This window comes from Lissotriton vulgaris, chromosome 3_1 (genome assembly GCF_964263255.1).
Source record: "Lissotriton vulgaris chromosome 3_1, aLisVul1.2, whole genome shotgun sequence".
Classification (NCBI taxonomy): Eukaryota; Metazoa; Chordata; class Amphibia; order Caudata; family Salamandridae; genus Lissotriton; species Lissotriton vulgaris.
In genome coordinates this window covers 33,835,664-33,856,500 of record NC_141689.1, presented here as the reverse complement: position 1 = coordinate 33,856,500, position 20,837 = coordinate 33,835,664, and the positions used below count along the sequence as shown (strand labels likewise).

Below are 20,837 nucleotides of genomic sequence, written 5' to 3'. Positions count from 1 at the left end.
TGTGCTATAACATATAACATCTGCAAAGTCTGTACCCGTGCTACAGGAGGTAACATGCTCTGCACGATCTGTACCCCATGCTACAGGGGGTAACAAGCTGTGTACAGTCTATACACCACACTACAGCACAAAAACATTTACCCCGTGCTACAGGAGGTAACATGCTCTGCACAGTCTGTACACTGTAGTTTAGCATAAACCATGCTTTGCACGGTCTGTGCACCATGCTACAGGAGGTAACACACTCCGCACAGTCTGTCCACTGTGCTACAGAAGGTAACATACCTTTCGGGCTGAGGTCCTGATTTAGAAGGTGTCTCTATCTTTCGGGCTGAGGTGCTGACCTGGAAGGCGTCTTTACCTTTCTTGCTCAGGTCCTGATCTAGAAGGCGTCTTTACCTTTCAGCCTGAGGTCCTGACCTAGAAGGCGCCTTTACTTTTCGGGCTCAGGTCCTGACCTAGAAGGCGTCTTTACCTTTCAGGGTCAGGTCCTGATCTAGAAGGTGTCCTTACCTTTCGGGCTGAGGTCCTGATCTAGAAGGCATCTTTACCTTTCGGGCTGAGGTCCTGATCTAGAAGGCGTCTTTACCTTTTGGGCTGAGGTCCTGATTTAGAAGGTATCCTTACCTTTCGGGCTGAGGTCCTGATCTAGAAGGCATCTTTACCTTTCGGGCTGAGGTCCTGATCTAGAAGGCGTCATTACCTTTTGGGCTGAGGGCCTGATCTAGAAGGTGTTTCTATCTCATGGGCTGAGGTCCTGATCTAGAAGGCGTCTTTACCTTTCGGGCTGAGGTCTCGATTTAGAAGGTGTCTTTACCTTTCGGGCTGAGGTCCTGATCTAGAAGGCGTCATTACCTTTTGGGCTGAGGGCCTGATCTAGAAGGTGTTTCTATCTCATGGGCTGAGGTCCTGATCTAGAAGGCGTCTTTACCTTTCGGGCTGAGGTCCTGATCTAGAAGGCATCTTTACCTTTCGGGCTGAGGTCCTGATCTAGAAGGCATCTTTACCTTTCGGGCTGAGGTCCTGATCTAGAAGGCATCTTTACCTTTCGGGCTGAGGTCCTGATCTAGAAGGCGTCTTTACCTTTCGGGCTGAGGTCCTGATCTAGAAGGCATCTTTACCTTTCGGGCTGAGGTCCTGATCTAGAAGGTGTTTCTATCTCATGGGCTGAGGTCCTGATCTAGAAGGCGTCTTTACCTTTCGGGCTGAGGTCCTGATCTTGAAAGCATCTTTACCTTTCGGGCTGAGGTCCTGATCTAGAAGGTGTTTCTATCTCATGGGCTGAGGTCCTGATCTAGAAGGCGTCTTTACCTTTCGGGCTGAGGTCCTGATCTTGAAAGCATCTTTACCTTTCGGGCTGAGGTCCTGATCTAGAAGGCATCTTTACCTTTCGGGCTGAGGTCCTGATCTAGAAGGCATCTTTACCTTTCGGGCTGAGGTCCTGATCTAGAAGGCGTCTTTACCTTTCGGGCTGAGGTCCTGATCTAGAAGGTGTTTCTATCTCATGGGCTGAGGTCCTGATCTAGAAGGCGTCTTTACCTTTCGGGCTGAGGTCCTGATCTTGAAAGCATCTTTACCTTTCGGGCTGAGGTCCTGATCTAGAAGGTGTTTCTATCTCATGGGCTGAGGTCCTGATCTAGAAGGCGTCTTTACCTTTCGGGCTGAGGTCCTGATCTTGAAAGCATCTTTACCTTTCGGGCTGAGGTCCTGATCTTGAAAGCATCTTTACCTTTCGGGCTGAGGTCCATGCCATCGATGTAGAAGGGTCCATTGCGAAGGGCGATCTCCTGCAGGATGATGCCAAAGCTGTACACATCTCCCTTCTGGGTCCCTTGAGGGGGCGGCCTCCCCCGTCGCAGCAGTTCAGGCGCCGTCCACAATTTTTCTGTGACATGAAAGAAAGGAAGAAGGTGGGAGAGAGGACATATGCAGCATGAAATATAACTCAGCGGTCTGACCTGTCAGGAGAATCTATCTACTTGAGAATCTGCCAACAGAGGTCATGTGACCTGCAAAATTAAACCATTCAATCTCATGCTGGCTCCTAGAGGCAGCCCATCTATGGAGTCCCCACTATATTGTGTGAGGGAGAAGCAGGTGTTACGTGCAACATTGTTCTCTATGCAGCCAGTGACCACCGAGTAGTCCGTAGCCCTGTTACCCACACATCCAGTGACCAGTCACTTATCCACAGTAGCTGGCTACCCATCCAGTGACCACTAAGGTACCCACAGCACAGTTCCCTGCATGCGCTTGACCACATCCCTGAGATAGTCTGCCTCTTACCCCTACCCCAGCAGACACCCCCGGTCCCCCTCTTGTGGGCTACTCCCTCCTGCTGCCCTTGGAACATCCGTAGAGTCCCATGTGGGAGGCACCCCAAGCTGCCGCTGCAGCGCACCTGTGGGTGGTCGCCATGTGCACCAGCAGCTCTCTGGCTCTCTCCTTTGAATTGGTGGGGGCAGTTTATTTCCCACTACCCTACTGCTCCGTTCTGGTCAACTGTCCCGCTACATCCTGGACACCTCTTCGTGCTGACACTAGAGGGCGAAGGGTAAGGCGGGGTTGGTCCTGCTGACTTCACTCAAACAGAACCTGAGCTCTAAGGTCAGAGGCTCACCTGAGACCCATACTTCCCTCCTTGGTGGTGTGACCCAATTCTCCTAAAAGAATGAAAAATGAGCCTGTGTAGCACCTCTCGTCATTCCTTCACCCTATGACTGATTTAAAAGCAGCGCTCTAGCACTGCAGTTTAAGTTTAAGTTTAAAATATTTGTTAAGCGCAACGTACACCTGGGCGGTTTCTTGGCGCTAAAGTAGCAGGCAGCCAGCTGGGCAAGAGCAGTTGCTAAGGCGTCGACTGGAAAGGCAAGCAGGGCTTACGGTGGAAAAGCCTGAGAAAATAAAAAGGTCTTCAGAACTTTGCGGAAACTAGAATACTGGGTGAGGGACCTAAGATGGAAGGGGAGAGAGTTCCAGAACATGGGGGCAAGAGTGGAAAATTTCGAGCCACCCTGTTTTTTTTTCCGGTAGCGAGGGACTGATAAAAGAAGATGTGCCGAGGAGCGGAGGTCTCTGCCAGGGACATAGGCCTTGATGGCAGAGGATATAAAAAGGGGGGCCAGGCCAGTCCTGGCCTGAAACGCCATGCAGCCTAATTTGAACAAGGCGCGTTCCCGCACAGGGAGCCAGTGGAGGGTTTTCAAGAGGGGGGAGGTATGGTGGAATTTGGGAAGACCGAAGGCAAGGCGAGCAGCCTGGTTCTGCACTAGTTGCAGTTTACGCAGGCTGTACTGAGGGATGCCATTGAACAAGATGTTCCCGTAGTCCAGGCGGGACAGGACCAGTGCGGACATAATTAGTTTAAGTGCAGAGAAAGAAAAGAAACGAGAAATAGAGCGGATAGTACGGAGAGTAAGAAAGCAAGAAGAAACCACCGAACCAATCTGGGAGTGCATAGTGAGTGCAGTGTGATGTAGGACTCTCTCCAGGGGAGGCCCTCCGTCTTTTCTAAATCAGAGCATCTTTGGGGTGGTCCTGATGGGGACGTGGCAGTTCCAGAACCAGGGAGCAGAGATGGGAAAGGCCTGCTGCCATGTTATTTATTCCTTTATCACATTTCATATTCTGCAGTCTAATGGAGTCCAGGCTGCAGGGAGCTGAGGCAACCAGAGAGGATGAGCTGGCAGGACAAATAACTAGTTCCCTGACAGGTTTACGCCAATGACATCCAAGCATAGGGAGCCAGAGCATGGGGGCCCGCGAGGCTCGCGGTGACACTGCGAATGCAGTGAGACCCTTCAGCCTCAGCACCATCTATGCAGCTCTGCCCCAGAACCAGGGGCTTTTAGTGGTCAGAGAGGGCCGCCTGGTGCTGCTTGTAGGGGTAATGAAGCCAGCATCAGACTTGACGGAGCCTCTCACTGAGACCCGAGTTAGTGAGTGTGTGAGTGTGTGAGTCCCTGAGTCAGAGAGTGTCGCCTGGTGCTGCTTGTAGGGGTAATGAAGCCAGAATCAGACTTCTCGGAGCCTCTCACTGAGAGCAGAGTTAGTGAGTGTGTGAGTCCCTGAGTCAGAGAGTGCCGCCTGGTGCCACTTGTAGGGGTAATGAAGCCAGCATCAGATTTGTCTGAGCCTCTCACTGAGACCAGAGTTAGTGAGTGTGTGAGTGAGTGAGTCCCTGAGTCAGAGAGTGCCGCCTGGTGCTGCTTGTAGGGGTAATGAAGCCAGCATCAGACTTGTCGGAGCCTCTCACTGAGACCAGAGTTAGTGAGTGCGTGAGTGTGTGAGTCCCTGAGTCAGAGAGTGCAGCCTGGTGCCACTTGTACGGGTAATGAAGCCAGCATCAGACTTGTCTGAGCCTCTCACTGAGATCAGAGTTAGTGAGTGTGTGAGTCCCTGAGTCAGAGAGTGCCGCCTGGTGCTGCTTATAGGGGTAATGAAGCCAGCATCAGACTTGTCGGAGCCTCTCACTGAGACCAGAGTTAGTGAGTGTGTGAGTGTGTGAGTCCCTGAGTCAGAGAGTACCGCCTGGTGCTGCTTGTAGGGGTAATGAAGCCAGCATCAGACTTGTCGGAGCCTCCCACTGAGAGCAGAGTTAGTGAGTGTGTGAGTGTGTGAGTCCCTGAGTCAGAGACTGCCGCCTGGTGCCACTTGTACGGGTAATGAAGCCAGCATCAGACTTGTCGGAGCCTCTCACTGAGACCAGAGTTAGTGAGTGTGTGAGTGTGTGAGTGTGTGAGTCCCTGAGTCAGAGAGTGCCGCCTGGTGCTGCTTGTAGGGGTAATGAAGCCAGCATCACACTTGTCGGAGCCTCTCACTGAGACTAGAGTTAGTGAGTGTGTGAGTGTGTGAGTCCCTGAGTCAGAGAGTGCCGCCTGGTGCCACTTGTACGGGTAATAAAGCCAGCATCAGACTTGTCAGAGCCTCTCACTGAGACCAGAGTTAGTGAGTGTGTGAGTGTGTGAGTGTGTGAGTGTGTGAGTCCCTGAGTCAGAGAGTGCCGCCTGGTGCTGCTTGTAGGGGTAATAAAGCCAGCATCAGACTTGTCGGAGCCTCTCACTGAGACCAGAGTTAGTGAGTGTGTGAGTGTGTGAGTCCCTGAGTCAGAGAGTGCTGCCTGGTGCTGCTTGTAGGGGTAATGAAGCCAGCATCAGACTTGTCGGAGTCTCTCACTGAGACCAGAGTTAGTGAGTGTGTGAGTGTGTGAGTGTGTGAGTCCCTGAGTCAGAGAGTGCCGCCTAGTGCTGCTTGTAGGGGTAATGAAGCCAGCATCAGACTTGTCGGAGTCTCTCACTGAGACCAGAGTTAGTGAGTGTGTGAGTGTGTGAGTGTGTGAGTCCCTGAGTCAGAGAGTGCCGCTTGGTGCTGCTTGTAGGGGCAATGAAGCCAGCATCAGACTTGTCTGAGCCTCTCACTGAGACCAGAGTTAGTGAGTGTGTGAGTGTGTGAGTCCCTGAGTCAGAGAGTGTCGCCTAGTGCTGCTTGTAGGGGTAATGAAGCCAGCTTCAGACTTGTCGGAGTCTCTCACTGAGACCAGAGTTAGTGAGTGTGTGAGTGTGTGAGTGTGTGAGTCCCTGAGTCAGAGAGTGCCGCTTGGTGCTGCTTGTAGGCGCAATGAAGCCAGCATCAGACTTGTCGGAGCCTCTCACTGAGAGCAGAGTTAGTGAGTGTGTGAGTGTGTGAGTCCCTGAGTCAGAGAGTGCCGCCTGGTGCCACTTGTACAGGTAATGAAGCCAGCATCAGACTTGTCGGGGCCTCTCACTGAGAGCAGAGTTAGTGAGTGTGTGAGTCCCTGAGTCAGAGAGTGTCGCCTGGTGCTGTTTGTAGGGGTAATGAAGCCAGCATCAGACTTGTTGGAGTCTCTCACTGAAACCAGAGTTAGTGAGTGTGTGAGTGTGTGAGTGTGTGAGTCCCTGAGTCAGAGAGTGCCGCCTGGTGCTGTTTGTAGGGGTAATGAAGCCAGCATCAGACTTGTCGGAGCCTCTCACTGAGACCAGAGTTAGTGAGTGTGTGAGTCCCTGAGTCAGAGAGTGCCGCCTGGTGCCACATGTACGGGTAATGCAGCCAGCATCAGACTTGTCGGAGCCTCTCACTGAGATCAGAGTTAGTGAGTGTGTGAGTGTTTGAGTCCCTGAGTCAGGGAGTGCCGCCTGGTGCTGCTTGTAGGGGTAATGAAGCCAGCATCAGACTTGTCGGAGCCTCTCACTGAGACCAGAGTTGGTGAGTGTGTGAGTCCCTGAGTCAGAGAGTGCCGCCTGGTGCTGCTTGTAGGGGTAATGAAGCCAGCATCAGACTTGTTGGAGCCTCTCACTGAGACCAGAGGTAGTGAGTGTGTGAGTGTGTGAGTCCCTGAGTCAGAGAGTGCCGCCTGGTGCCACTTGTACGGGTAATGAAGCCAGCATCAGACTTGTCGGAGCCTCTCACTGAGAGCAGAGTTAGTGAGTGTGTGAGTGTGTGAGTGTGTGAGTCCCTGAGTCAGAGAGTGCCGCTTGGTGCTGCTTGTAGGGGCAATGAAGCCAGCATCAGACTTGTCGGAGCCTCTCACTGAGACCAGAGTTAGTGAGTGTGTGAGTGTGTGAGTGTGTGAGTCCCTGAGTCAGAGAGTGTCGCCTCGTGCTGCTTTTACGGGTAATGCAGCCAGCATCAGACTTGTAGGAGCCTCTCACTGAGACCAGAGTTAGTGAGTGTGTGAGTGTGTGAGTCCCTGAGTCAGAGAGTGCTGCTTGGTGCTGCTTGTAGGGGCAATGAAGCCAGCATCAGACTAGTCGGAGCCTCTCACTGAGACCAGAGTTAGTGAGTGTGTGAGTCCCTGAGTCAGAGAGTGTCGCCTGGTGCTGCTTTTACGGGTAATGCAGCCAGCATCAGACTTGTCTGAGCCTCTCACTGAGACCAGAGTTAGTGAGTGTGTGAGTGTGTGAGTGTGTGAGTCCCTGAGTCAGAGAGTGTCGCCTGGTGCTACTTGTAGGGGTAATGAAGCCAGCATCAGATTTGTCGGAGCCTCTCACTGAGACCAGAGTTAGTGAGTGTGTGAGTCCCTGAGTCAGAGAGTGTCGCCTGGTGCTGCTTTTACGGGTAATGCAGCCAGCATCAGACTTGTCGGAGCCTCTCACTGAGACCAGAGTTAGTGAGTGTGTGAGTCCCTGAGTCAGAGAGTGCTGCCTGGTGCCACTTGTACGGGTAATGCAACCAGCATCAGACTTGTCGGAGCCTCTCACTGAGACCAGAGTTAGTGAGTGTGTGAGTTTTGAGTCCCTGAGTCAGAGAGTGCCGCTTGGTGCTGCTTGTAGGGGTAATGAAGCCAGCATCAGACTTGTCGGAGCCTCTCGCTGATACCAGAGTTAGTGACTGTGTGTGTGTGAGTCCCTGAGTCAGAGAGTGCCGCCTGGTGCCACTTGTACGGGTAATGAAGCCAGCATCAGACTTGTCGGAGCCTCTCACTGAGAGCAGAGTTAGTGAGTGCGTGAGTGTGTGAGTCCCTGAGTCAGAGAGTGCCGCCTGGTGCCACTTGTACAGGTAATGAAGCCAGCATCAGACTTGTCGGAGCCTCTCACTGAGAGCAGAGTTAGTGAGTGTGTGAGTGTGTGAGTGTGTGAGTCCCTGAGTCAGAGAGTGTCGCCTGGTGCTGCTTGTAGGGGTAATGAAGCCAGCATCAGACTTGTCGGAGTCTCTCACTGAGACCAGAGCTAGTGAGTGCGTGAGTGTGTGAGTCCCTGAGTCAGAGAGTGCCGCCTGGTGCTGCTTTTACGGGTAATGAAGCCAGCATCAGACTTGTCGGAGCCTCTCACTGAGACCAGAGTTAGTGAGTGTGTGAGTGCAGGAGTGTGTGAGTGCCTGAGTCAGAGAGTGCCGCCTGGTGCCACTTGTACGGGTAATGAAGCCAGCATCAGACTTGTCTGAGCCTCTCACTGAGACCAGAGTTAGTGAGTGTGTGAGTGTGTGAGTCCCTGAGTCAGAGAGTACCGCCTGGTGCTGCTTGTAGGGGTAATGAAGCCAGCATCAGACTTGTCGGAGCCTCCCACTGAGAGCAAAGTTAGTGAGTGCGTGAGTGTGTGAGTCCCTGAGTCAGAGAGTACCGCCTGGTGCTGCTTGTAGGGGTAATGAAGCCATCATCAGACTTGTCGGAGCCTCCCACTGAGAGCAGAGTTAGTGAGTGCGTGAGTGTGTGAGTCCCTGAGTCAGAGAGTGCCGCTTGGTGCTGCTTGTAGGGGTAGTGAAGCCAGCATCAGAATTGTCGGAGCCTCTCACTGAGACCAGAGTTAGTGAGTGTGTGAGTCCCTGAGTCAGAGAGTGCCGCTTGGTGCTGCTTGTAGGGGCAATGAAGCCAGCATCAGACTTGTCGGAGCCTCTCACTGAGACCAGAGTTAGTGAGTGTGTGAGTCCCTGAGTCAGAGAGTGCTGCTTGGTGCTGCTTGTAGGGGTAATGAAGCCAGCATCAGACTTGTCGGAGCCTCTCATTGAGAGCAGAGTTAGTGAGTGCGTGAGTCCCTAAGTCAGAGAGTGTCGCCTGGTGCCACTTGTAGGGGTAATGAAGCCAGCATCAGACTTGTCGGAGCCTCTCACTGAGAGCAGAGTTAGTGAGTGTGTGAGTCCCTGAGTCAGAGAGTGCCGCTTGGTGCTGCTTGTAGGGGCAATGAAGCCAGCATCAGACTTGTCGAAGCCTCCCACTGAGAGCAGAGTTAGTGAGTGTGTGAGTGTGTGAGTGTGTGAGTCCCTGAGTCAGAGCGTGCCGCCTGGTGCCACTTGTATGGGTAATGAAGCCAGCATCAGACTTGTCTGAGCCTCTCACTGAGACCAGAGTTAGTGAGTGTGTGAGTGTGTGAGTCCCTGAGTCAGAGAGTGCCGCCTGGTGCTGCTTGTAGGGGTAGTGAAGCCAGCATCAGACTTGTCAGAGCCTCTCACTGAGAGCAGAGTTAGTGAGTGTGTGAATGTGTGAGTGTGTGAGTCCCTGAGTCAGAGAGTGCTGCTTGGTGCTGCTTGTAGGGGCAATGAAGCCAGCATCAGACTTGTCGGAGCCTCTCACTGAGAGCAGAGTTAGTGAGTGTGTGAATGTGTGAGTGTGTGAGTCCCTGAGTCAGAGAGTGCCGCTTGGTGCTGCTTGTAGGGGTAATGAAGCCAGCATCAGACTTGTCGGAGCCTCTCACTGAGAGCAGAGTTAGTGAGTGTGTGAATGTGTGAGTGTGTGAGTCCCTGAGTCAGAGAGTGCCGCCTGGTGCTGCTTGTAGGGGTAATAAAGCCAGCATCAGACTTGTCGGAGCCTCTCACTGAGACCAGAGTTAGTGAGTGTGTGAGTGTGTGAGTCCCTGAGTCAGAGAGTGCCGCCTGGTGCCACTTGTACGGGTAATGAAGCCAGCATCAGACTTGTCGGAGCCTCTCACTGAGAGCAGAGTTAGTGAGTGTGTGAGTGTGCGAGTGTGTGAGTTCCTGAGTCAGAGAGTGCCGCCTGGTGCTGCTTGTAGGGGTAATAAAGCCAGCATCAGACTTGTCGGAGCCTCTCACTGAGACCAGAGTTAGTGAGTGTGTGAGTGTGTGAGTCCCTGAGTCAGAGAGTGCCGCCTGGTGCTGCTTGTAGGGGTAATAAAGCCAGCATCAGACTTGTCGGATCCTCTCACTGAGAGCAGAGTTAGTGAGTGTGTGAGTCCCTGAGTCAGAGAGTGCCGCTTGGTGCTGCTTGTAGGGGCAATGAAGCCAGCATCAGACTTGTCGGAGCCTCTCACTGAGACCAGAGTTAGTGAGTGCGTGAGTGTGTGAGTCCCTGAGTCAGAGAGTGCCGCCTGGTGCCACTTGTACGGGTAATGAAGCCAGCATCAGACTTGTCGGAGTCTCTCACTGAGACCAGAGTTAGTGAGTGTGTGCGTGTGTGAGTGCCTGAGTCAGAGAGTGCCGCCTGGTGCCACTTGTACGGGTAATGAAGCCAGCATCAGACTTGTCAGAGCCTCTCACTGAGACCAGAGTTAGTGAGTGCGTGAGTCCCTGAGTCAGAGAGTGAGTGATGAAAACAACTAGTGGTGAGGAGAGCTCGAAGTGAGTGACTGATGGTGGACATTTTAAACAATAATTTGCATTTTATATATTTAGAGAACGGCTGCACTCATTACAATGTGTATGTTTGGGTGCAGGTGTTTTCAATATATATCATGTACACAATTGAAGGTTGTGCACATTCACCAACGGACAGACACAATTAAGTGTCTTAAGTTAAGAGTCTTAAACTAGTATTTTGGAGTGAATTGATTCATTGAGTGGTAGAACCCGTAACAGCGCAGGACACAAACTCACCAGGCCCACAGGTAAGAATAAGATGCATTAATTGGCTAAACGGCTATAGCATATTTATCCATCAAAGCCACTTGTGAAGTCTAGTGGGGAGGGTGGGGGCCAAGCCTTAAAGCTAAGAGGGGCCAAGCCTAAACCCTTAAAGTGACCACTTGATTCCCCTTGACAGCTTCCCAGCCTGGGGTTTCCCTAAACAATAGTCTGGCTTCACTTACATTGAACCGCACAGTGGCGAGTGGGAGGCCAGCCTGTGCTATACCTGACATGGAGCCATGTGCCCCCTCTGACAGCACGCGCGCCTTTAAGATACTCACTTGCGTAGAGGGCGTAGGAGTCCTCGGAGTCACAGCTCGACCGGAAGCTGGCCAGCCCGTAGTCGGTGATCTTGAGCACGAAGCGGCTGTCCACCACGCAGTTGGAGGACTTGAGGCTGCCGTGCGACTCGATCAGGCTGTTGTGCAGAAAGGACATTCCCTGCGTCACCGGAGGAGGGTGCACGGGGGAGGGGGCAGACAAAAGGGAGACACGGGTGAGACATCTCTGGTGGGGGCACAGCCTTCCCGCAAGCCCAGGCCCCCATCATTCCGGGCCCTCCAAGCAAGGCGACAGAAATAGAAGAAAGCGGCAGCTGCCGCCCCCTAAACCCATGGATCACAGGGGGGCCCTGGCGGGGAGGGTGGCACTGGCCCGGGGGCAGCTGCCGCCCCCTAAACCCATGGATCACAGGGGGGCCCTGGCGGGGAGGGTGGCCCTGGCCCGGCGCCCGGGGGCAGCTGCCGCCCCCTAAACCCATGGATCACAGGGGGGCCCTGGCGGGGAGGGTGGCACTGGCCCGGCGCCCGGGGGCAGCGGCCGCCCCCTAAACCCATGGATCACAGGGTGGCCCTGGCGGGGAGGGTGGCACTGGCCCGGCGCCCGGGGGAAGCTGCCGCCCCGCCTGTTTATGAGCGCTGCACATGGCACATGTTTAACATCCCAAGGCCCCCCCCGGACATATCTGATCGCCTGACGTCAAGGCGCTGGGTGGGGGCGGCTTCAGTTACGGGCCGCGTCATGGGCATTGTTTATGCTGACATGGCAAGGGGGGCTGGGGCAGCCTGCCTACAACAATCCTCCCATGGAGACATGGAGACATACTTTAGAATTTAGGGGTAATTAAGGGCTCCACACCCCACCCCCCCCAGGGAGGCCAGTCCTCGACCCACGTGCTCTAATCCCACTCACGAGCAGCGCAATCCCTTCCACCCTTTCACACTCTGCATGCTTCAAACCAGGCTCCATGTTTGTTGCAGGACTTTAACTCTGGAACACCAGAGCTTTACAAATGCCTTCCCGTGAGGCCTCGAGAGCAGGTCACAACACCTTGGGCCCGATTCACAAAGGTAAATGTGCACGTTTGTTTAACTTTGCTACTGTTCAGTATTCACAAAGGTAAACTTGTCTCAAAAGTTTAACTTTACTCCTTTTCAGTATTCATAAAGGTGAGTTACTACTAGTAAAGTAAGGAGTCTGGTCTAAGTTACACTTTTGGTTCGAGTTTACCCTTTTGAATACAGGAAAGTAGTGAATTTACACAAAAGTTTAAGTGTGCCTTTGTTAATTGGGCCTTTCCTGTTCCCAGATGAGTGGCTTGCAGCGGTGTGTTGTTGACTATGCTGCCCCCCAATCGTGCTCTGCAAGGGGGCTCTGAACAGGGCGATGTGAGACCCCTTCCCCCCTAATATGTCGGCCATGACTGTGAGCTTCATTAAGCACAGTGGTGACTGTAGAGACGGAAGCCTGCAAGGGACAGCAGGCCTCCAGCTCTGCGCTCAATCCTGATGGCATTAGAACATCTGGCCCAAGGGACGGAGATCACAACGCCACAAAGTGATGGTGTTTTTTCATACATCACACTTAACCATTTCTGGCATCCATCAAGCCCCCCACTTAAATCACTGCAAACCCCTTCCACACATGCATCAGGGTTTAATGGCAGCCCGTGGGTTTCACGTGTAACCCTGGGCAGTGAGCTCTGCTCGCTGAGTTTCCGAGCTTCCCGCACCCCATGTCACGCGGAGCTCGCGGAGTTCCCAAAAACTCCACTTCGCACAGCGGAGCAGAGTTTTTTCCTTGCTCGCGTTCACCAACGTCAAGTTGGTGAGCGCGAGCGATGAAAAAACCACCTCCGGGCGAGATTTTTCCTCCTTCGCGATCACCAACATCAAGTTGGCGAGCGTGAGCGTGGAAAATAAACCTACCAGCGAGATTTCTCAACACGGGGGTCAGGTTTTTCATTGCGAGTGGTCACGTATGCTCGCGACCACTCGCACTGAGAAACTGCCCGTTCGCGTTGAGGAAGCTGCTGTTCGAGTAAAAATCTACTTGAGCGGCAGAAAAGGTAAGCTTGCGCGTTGCATGGTGCGATTCACAATGATTGCACAATGCAAACAATCATCCAGCAATGTGCAATCACCGCAAACAGCATTTTTCTACCGTACTCCGCTGCTCGTGGAGCTCCGCGTAGTGCGGTAGGCGTTTTTGCACTTCGCGTAGTGCAACTCCGCGAACTCCGCCCAAGGTTAATCACCTGTACAATTGTGACACCTGGCTAGACCACACCCTAGTGCAACACACTCACATCTCTGTGGCATCTTCCCAGCACTGTGTCAATCACTTCCAGCTTCCTGGCATCTGCAGAGACCCAACTCCTACTTCTTACACTTCACCCTTCATGGTAGTGGTCTTAGATGGCTCACCTGATGCATCAGACTCATTCCTCAGCTGTACCTGGCCCCACACCGTATCCATAGCACTTATTCGTCCACTGGAGGTGGCGGCCACCCACAACCCCATCCCTTGCACTCTTACCTTCACAATGTCGTTGATTAGTGAGTACCGGAACATCCAGTCCAGGTTAATGCTCTCGTTCTCCAGAATGTCCTAAAAATCAAGGAGGGGATCTGAATTAGATAATTGGCTGCAGCAAGGGCGATGGTACACTATGTAGGCCAATGACGGGCCATTCCTCGTAGGGAGGCAGAGAGGTGGGTTCTAGGTGTAGCCAATGACGGGCCATTCCTCATAGTGAGGCAGAGAGGCAGGTCCTAGGTGTAGTCAATGACAGACCATTCCTCTTAGGGAAGCTGAGAGGCAGGTTCTAGGTGTAGCCAATGACAGGCTATTCCTTCTAGGGAGGCAGAGAGGGCAGGTTCTGGGTGTAGCCAAAGACAGGTCATCAATCCTAGGGAGGCAGAGAGGCAGGTTCTAGGTGCAGCCAATGGCAGCCCATCCCTCCTAGAGAGACAGGTTCTAGGTGTAGCCAATGACAAGCCATTCCTCCTAGGGAGGGATAGAAGCAGGTTCTATGTGTAGCCAATGACAGGCCGTTCCTTACGGGGATGCAGGATCTAGGTATAGCCAATGGCAGCCCATCCCTCCTAAATAGACAGGTTCTAGGTGTAGCCAATGGCAGCCCATCCCTCCTAGAGAGACAGGTTCTAGGTGTAGCCAATGACAGGCCATTCTTCTTGGGAAAGAATAAAAGCAGGTTCTTGGTGTGGCCAATGACAGACCATTCCTTCTAGGGAGGCAGAGAGGGCTGGTTCTAGGTGTAGCCAATAACAGGCCATTCCTTCCAGGGAGGCAGAGATTCAAGTTATCGCTGTAGTCAATGACAGCCCATTCCTTCTAGGGAGGCAAAGAGGCAGGTTCTAGGTGTAGCCAATGACAGGCTATTCCTTACAGGGATGCAGAGAGGCAGGTTCAAGGTGTAGCCAATGGCAGCCCTTCCCTCCTAGAGAGACAGGTTCTAGGTGTAGCCAATGACAGGCCATTCCTTACAGAGAGGCAGGTTCTAGGTGTAGCCAATGGCAGCCCATCCCTCCTAGAGAGACAGGTTCTAGGTGTAGCCAATGACAGGCCATTCCTTACAGAGAGGCAGGTTCTAGGTGTAGCCAATGGCAGCCCATCCCTCCTAGAGAGACAGGTTCTAGGTGTGTCAAAGAAGCAATGTCTTGCAACCTCAGAAAATGAAGACTTCTTTTGGGGTTATGTGGGACACAGATTTCTGTAACAGGGGAAGGTGCCTCCTCATCATCCCCGGGACCATTCCACACAAGGGACCTGATTACAATGGCGGTTGGAGGTCTCACCCGCCAAATTTCTTTTTCTACTGCAGCATGTGCAGCGGCCTGGAAAAGGGCTGCAGCCCAAGCCACAATAGAAAAAGGAAGGTTTTTAAACATCCATGCACTGTGTGCCAGACACTATGTGGAGCCTGGCACACGGTGCCTGCATGTTTGGGGGGCACCACATACGCTCCCTCAGCCACATTACGGAGGCCTATGGGGGACCTGCCCGAGGCCACCAAAGTCAGCTTCTGACAGCCATTCCATGGCAGTCGGACCACCACAAAAGGCTGTTGGAAACTGACATCGTCATCCCTACGGCGGTGCCTCTGCTGGCACCCCTCCATTGTAGGGATTAGACTCCGACTGCCGCCCCGACCGGCTCCTTGAGGCTGTTGGAAGCGGCGGTCTTTCCCCCCACGCGCTGCCCTGCAACCGCAGGTATCATAATCTGGTGGTCGGATCGCTACTCAAGACATCGGGTAGCCTGTCGGTGTCAGTACACCCGACATCATACTCAGGCCCCCTGGTGTGCACTTCTGTGATATCTAGAATGTTCCTTTGTGTGTGCACACAATTATTCCTCACTCTATCTTGAGCGGCCCATGTATTCTGGGCTCGCTTTCTCTATCTCTATATGGCTCCTCTTTCTCCAGCATGGGGTGTCTACATTTGTTACTGGGATGCTAAGCTTTTAATGGACCCTGGGTCTGACTTTTATAACCTCTTGGTCACTGCAGTCTTCTTTTTATTATGCTTTCATGTCTGGAGAGAATGTACTTCACTCTCTTTTGTGATGTGCTGCTTATTTGGCAGTGGCGGCCCATCCCTGATGAATGGACACTTTGGGCTTGGACGCCTACCATAGAGGTGGTTTCTGGGCGTCGGCCATTGCACCCTCTTTGCACTACGCAGGCACCCTGGATTCTGTAACTCAGGTGAGAATGCCCCTCTTTCAAAGGACACTACCTCGCCATGAGATACCTGTCCTCTTCTGTCCCAAGAACCCACCCACCTCTCCTGTCCCTCAATGGCTGTGACCTTACCTTTGACCCTGCCTCGCCATGAGATACCTGTCCTCTTCTGTCGCAAGAACCCACCTACCTCTCCTGTCACTCACTGGCTGTGACCTTACCTTTGACCCTAAACAGCACTCTGCTGCCTTTTGTCTGGGTTTGCATAACATGAATACCACCTACATAGAAAGCCCACCTTAACCGAGGCCTGTTCCAACCCTCCCACGGACCAAGGGCAAAGCGGACTGCGTAGATCCTGACCCTCTCCTACCTGCAGGCTGCCACGGGGGCAGTACTCGGTCACGATGCAGATATTCGGGGGGTCGATGCAGGCACCGATGAACCTGGTCAGATGGTTGAACTGGACATCTCTCATCTGGAAGAAGAAGTCACACACACAGGACATAAATGACTCAGGCACCTTGAACTCCTTTTGTCAGCGACAGTGAAGCGACAGGCATCTATTGAATGACCCCCCAGGGCGAGCCTTCTACCTGCTGGTCGCAGCGGCTGGTATGGAATGCTGGCGGGGGGTGGTGGTTCGGGTAAAAGGAAAATAGAAAAGAAATAAGAATCTTACATGCACGTTTCAATGGCCGCCAGCTGCCAGCTTTCCTCCACACAGGAGCCAGGAAGCAAGCTCCCAGCCAATCACAACACTGCAATGCAACGTTGTGATTGGTCTGAGCGCTGTGGTTCGGCGCTCAGACGAGGAATGGGAGCCTGGATATGTTCTCCACCCATGCAGCCTGTGTGGAGAACATTCAGAGTGCGCATGTAGGTTTGGCTGGCCTGATAGGCTGGTCAACCCTACATGCGCACGTGAGGTGCAGCCACCACTCCTCCCTGTGACATAGGGAGCCCAGCCATGCCCGCCCCGCCACTTCAACTGCAACCTCAATGCAAAAATTAAAATGATAAAAATGGAGCATTATTATAATATTCTTTTTTGTATTGAGTCTGCAGTTGAAGCGGTGAGGCGACACTCCTGCGCCTTAGCGGAAGAGCCGCCGCTGTTGCTAGTACACCCAAGCAGGACTCCTGAACCCCTCGTCGTTACTCCTGTCACTCTTATCAAAACAGAGCCACACCAATGACAATTGAACCATCAGTCATAATGAGATAAAGACAGAGCCACACATATCATCTTTAAACAATCCTTGGTAATGAGATGAAAACAGAGTCACATCAATGATCATTGAACCCTCAGTCGTAAGGACATAAACACAGAGCCACACATATAATCATTAAACTATCGATGGTAATGAGATGAATACAGAGTGACACCAATGATAATTGAACCATCAGTTGTAATGAGATAAACACAGTGTTGCACATGTAATAATTGAACAATCTTTGCCAATAAGATACAGCCAGATTCACACCCACGGTCATTGGACTATCCATGGTAATGAGATAATATCAGAGCTGCAGACACAATCATTGAACCACCCATGGTAATGAGATAAATCCGCTGCCACCATATAATCACTGAACTGGCTGTGTCAGAGCCACACTCTTAACTACTGAATTGTCCAAAGTAATGAGATAAATCCAGAGTCATGCAAATATTCATCGCACCATCTATGGTAGCAAGATAAATCAGGTGCTCATGATCGTCGAACTCTCAATGACATTGAGATAAATCCAGAGTCACAACCTTAATCAGAGAACCAACTCTGGATTTGCAACATTAATAATTCAACCGTCTTCAAGTAAGTAGTCATCAATGCCTCCCATGGTCATATTCATAGATAAGGAAACCTTCAGTAGTCACGTAGGCTTTTTTGACCTCCATTGTGAGATATATTTCTGAGCACCTTCGTAATCCTATAAATATTGGTTGTCACATCCGCGGCCCAAGGATACATCCATGGCCAAATTCATAGTTATCAAAACTCTCCAGAGACGTCAAAAGCCTTTCTTTGTATGCATATTAATGTGGGTGGACATGGGCATGAATAACTTAAGATCAGGAAATTATTGAAGGTGACCACGGTGGCCGTTCTACCCATCATGAAACCACTGAGGCGATGGAACCACACATGGCTATATCCACAGTCATGGAAACGTCCATGCTCACATCGGTGGCTATGGAAACCACTCTTGGTCACAAAGGCCAATGAAGCCTACAGCCATAAAATCACCCATGGCCAGAACCTGCCTATAGTCACATTCATGGTAACGCAAACCACTCTTCACCCAGGAAAACACTCATGGTCATGGTGACCATTCTTAGGGCTCTCCATCGTCATGGAAAGTGCTGATGATCTCATTGCTGGGCATGGATCTCACTCATTGTCCATTGATGCCTTCATCCCTGTTCATGGACACCACCCATGGATCCTTGATACTCGGACCTTTGGTTCCACAGTCATGATGTCCATCCAAAGTGATTTCCATGGTTGTGGAATGATTGATGCTCTCGTTCCTGGTCATGAACAACACCAATGGTCCCGTGATATTCTGTTTCATGGCCAAAGAGACCACTGATGATTCGCTGATGCTCTCATCCCTAGTCATGAGCACCACCCATGGTCCCTTGATACATTCATGGTCAACAAGACCATGCATGGCCTGCTGATTCTCACATTCAGGATAGTGAGACCGTCTATGTGCCACTGATGCTCTCAGCTACACATTCATGGTCAAGGAGACACATAGTGGTCACATCTCTATTAAAGGAAACAATTGCTGGTCAGGCACAAGCTCATAGAAACCATCTGCAGTCCCAACAAATGTCACCAAAGTTTCCCATCACAGCCACATCCTGAATATTGGAATCAGCGATTTCCGTGGAAACCATTGACAATCAACACTCTCACCTTAGGTTACTGAATCCCTTCATAGTACATTCCATGGTACTGAACACCCCCCCTCATTCAGGAGACCACCCGGGGTGAAAGTCTTGGTCATGAAAGCAACCGATGGTCATCAGTACCACAGTAGGTATGCGATAAGCCACAGAAACACCAACAGTAATAAAAAACAGCAATGCAAATGCAAAACTTAAAAACAGGGACATGGAGATGAATGACCACATGGGGCTCCAACCTCATTGATTGCAATATTATTAGAGCTGCAGGAAAAACTCCAAGGAAGAAGCAGCACTGTGGAAAGACCTGTGGAGCTGGACCAGAACCCAATGGCTCTAACTGAGTGTAACAATCACAGCGGATATACAGGGACACCAGCCCTAAGCAGCCTCCCCGCCAGGTGGACAGCGCTACAAGCATGAGAACAACAGGTCCAGATACCTACGTGCTTCAGCTCGAAGAGCACCTGCCTCGTCAGCTCGATCCGCTTCTTGTTGACGTGCTTAATGGCCACCACGTTCCCCTGTGGAAGAGAAGGAACAGCTGAATAACTGCAGGACTGATCTACTATGGACGACAAGAAGACACCAAAAGATGGAAGGACAGGATGGGACAAGGCAGGGAGACATGGACAGCAGAGGCTAACGAGCGAGGTCTGATAACACACCTTGAAGTGGCCGGTGTTGGCAAAGATCTGGTACTTCCCATGGGCAGTCATCAAGGAGCCATAGCTGGAGCCTCTCTAGGACAGATCAGACAATCATTAAAGAAACACTGATGCAGAGGGGTAGACACAGAGCAAGGCAGAAAGCACTATGACTGGGTGCACAGAGGGGATACACTGCAAACTGGAAGAGCCCAGAGGGGATACACAGCAAACTGGAAGAGCACAGAGGGGATACACAGCAAACTGGAAGAGCACAGAGGGGATACACAGCAAACTGGAAGAGCACAGAGGGGATACACAGCAAACTGGAAGAGCACAGAGGGGATACACAGCAATCTGGAAGAAGCACAGCAGAGAGGTAAATTTTATAAGGAATAAAGAGAGAAACACTGCAAACAGGAGAGATTCTGAAGAGAACAGGATACAAGAACGCACACTTTGGGCCAGGGTGTATGACACCTATACGAAGGGAAGCCGGATTGTGGGAGACATTTTTACACTCAAACGCCAAGCGGCCAGTTGTACAAGGAGATGTGAGGCGCAGCACAGAGGGCTGGAGTCTGTGAGGAGTGCAGGACATGCTGTGGAGGGGGGTATGAGAAGTTGTTGGAGCCAGAAACACCTGCAACAGACGACCTGCACATCAGACCTCTTTAAACACAAGATCTAGTCCATTCAATGACATATCTATCATGAAATAAAGGCAGCACTTTGGCTTAGCAAGTAATGAACCAAATGCATACAATCGTTTCTTGACATTAGCCCCAACAACTACACTGCGGCACAACACCTCTCACTCCCAACAACTACACTGTGGCACAACAACACCTTCCACTCCCAAAAACTAGACTGTGGCACAGCAGCACCTCCCACTCCCAACAACTACACGGTGGCACAATAACACCTCCCACTCCTAACAACTGACACTGTGGCACAACAACACCTTCCACTCCCAAAAACGACACTGTGGCACAACAACACCTCCCTCTCCCCAACAACTACACTTTGGCACAACAACACCTTCCACTCCCAAAAACTACACTGTGGCACAACAACACCTCCCACTCCCAACAACTACACTGTGGCACAACAACACCTTCCACACCCAAAAACTACACTGTGGCACAACAACATTTCCTACTCCCCAACAACTACACTGTGGAAGAACATCTTTTATTCCTCAACAACTATACTGTGGCACAACAACATATCCTACTCAACAGCTACACTGTGGAAGAACAACATACCCTACTCCCCAACACCTACATTGTGGAAGAACAACATCTCCTACTCCCCAACAACTACACTGTGGAAGAACAACATCTTCTACTCCCAACAACTACACTGTGGAAGAACAACATCTCCTACTCCCCAACAACTACACTGTGGAAGAACAACATATCCTACTCCCCAACAACTACACTGTGGAAGAACAACAACTTCTACTCCCAACAACTACACTGTGACACTGCTACAGAGGATGGGAAAGACAAGAGAATATGATGAAAAAAAAGAGATATATTATAACACACAAGTGAGCAAGGCAGGATGACAAGTGAATCAAGTAGTCAAGAGTATGAAGCAGGGAAGCAGGGATCACTACCCTTAGTGGTGAGTAGTAACACGCGTGGGCCTCTTCGCCAGATACGACTATAGAAACTAGAGCCTGACCCGCTCCGCCACAACGGCGACGGATATGCCAACGCCAAGATATAAATCCCATAGGATACTATGGGATTTATATTTCAGCGGATGGATATCCGTCACCGCTGTAAAGAGTAACCCGTCCGCTGAGATCTAAAGCAGGCCCTAAGATCCCGGCCAGCCATGACGTCACTCGCCAATCACCAGTGCAACATGTGTCGTGCTGGGTTTGATGGAACTAGAGTTGACCTGCACACCTGGGCTGCTCCAGGCGGTGGGGCCCCCATTATGCCAATGTATAGTAAAGCCA

General features: G+C 51.7%; 1 protein-coding gene across 1 annotated transcript in view; it reads right to left on the bottom strand.

Moving 5' to 3' along the window:
• NPR2 (natriuretic peptide receptor 2) overlaps positions 1 to 20,837 on the bottom strand; it is a 469,654-nt gene that overhangs the window by 135,865 nt on the left and 312,952 nt on the right. The window contains exons 9-14 of the mRNA XM_086960020.1: positions 18,884 to 18,958; positions 18,662 to 18,739; positions 15,672 to 15,776; positions 13,126 to 13,197; positions 10,590 to 10,749; positions 1,730 to 1,885 (exon numbers count right to left, since the gene is read on the bottom strand). Coding sequence (XP_086816146.1) covers positions 1,730 to 1,885; positions 10,590 to 10,749; positions 13,126 to 13,197; positions 15,672 to 15,776; positions 18,662 to 18,739; positions 18,884 to 18,958 — 646 coding nt within the window. The remainder of the gene's footprint in view (positions 1 to 1,729; positions 1,886 to 10,589; positions 10,750 to 13,125; positions 13,198 to 15,671; positions 15,777 to 18,661; positions 18,740 to 18,883; positions 18,959 to 20,837) is intronic.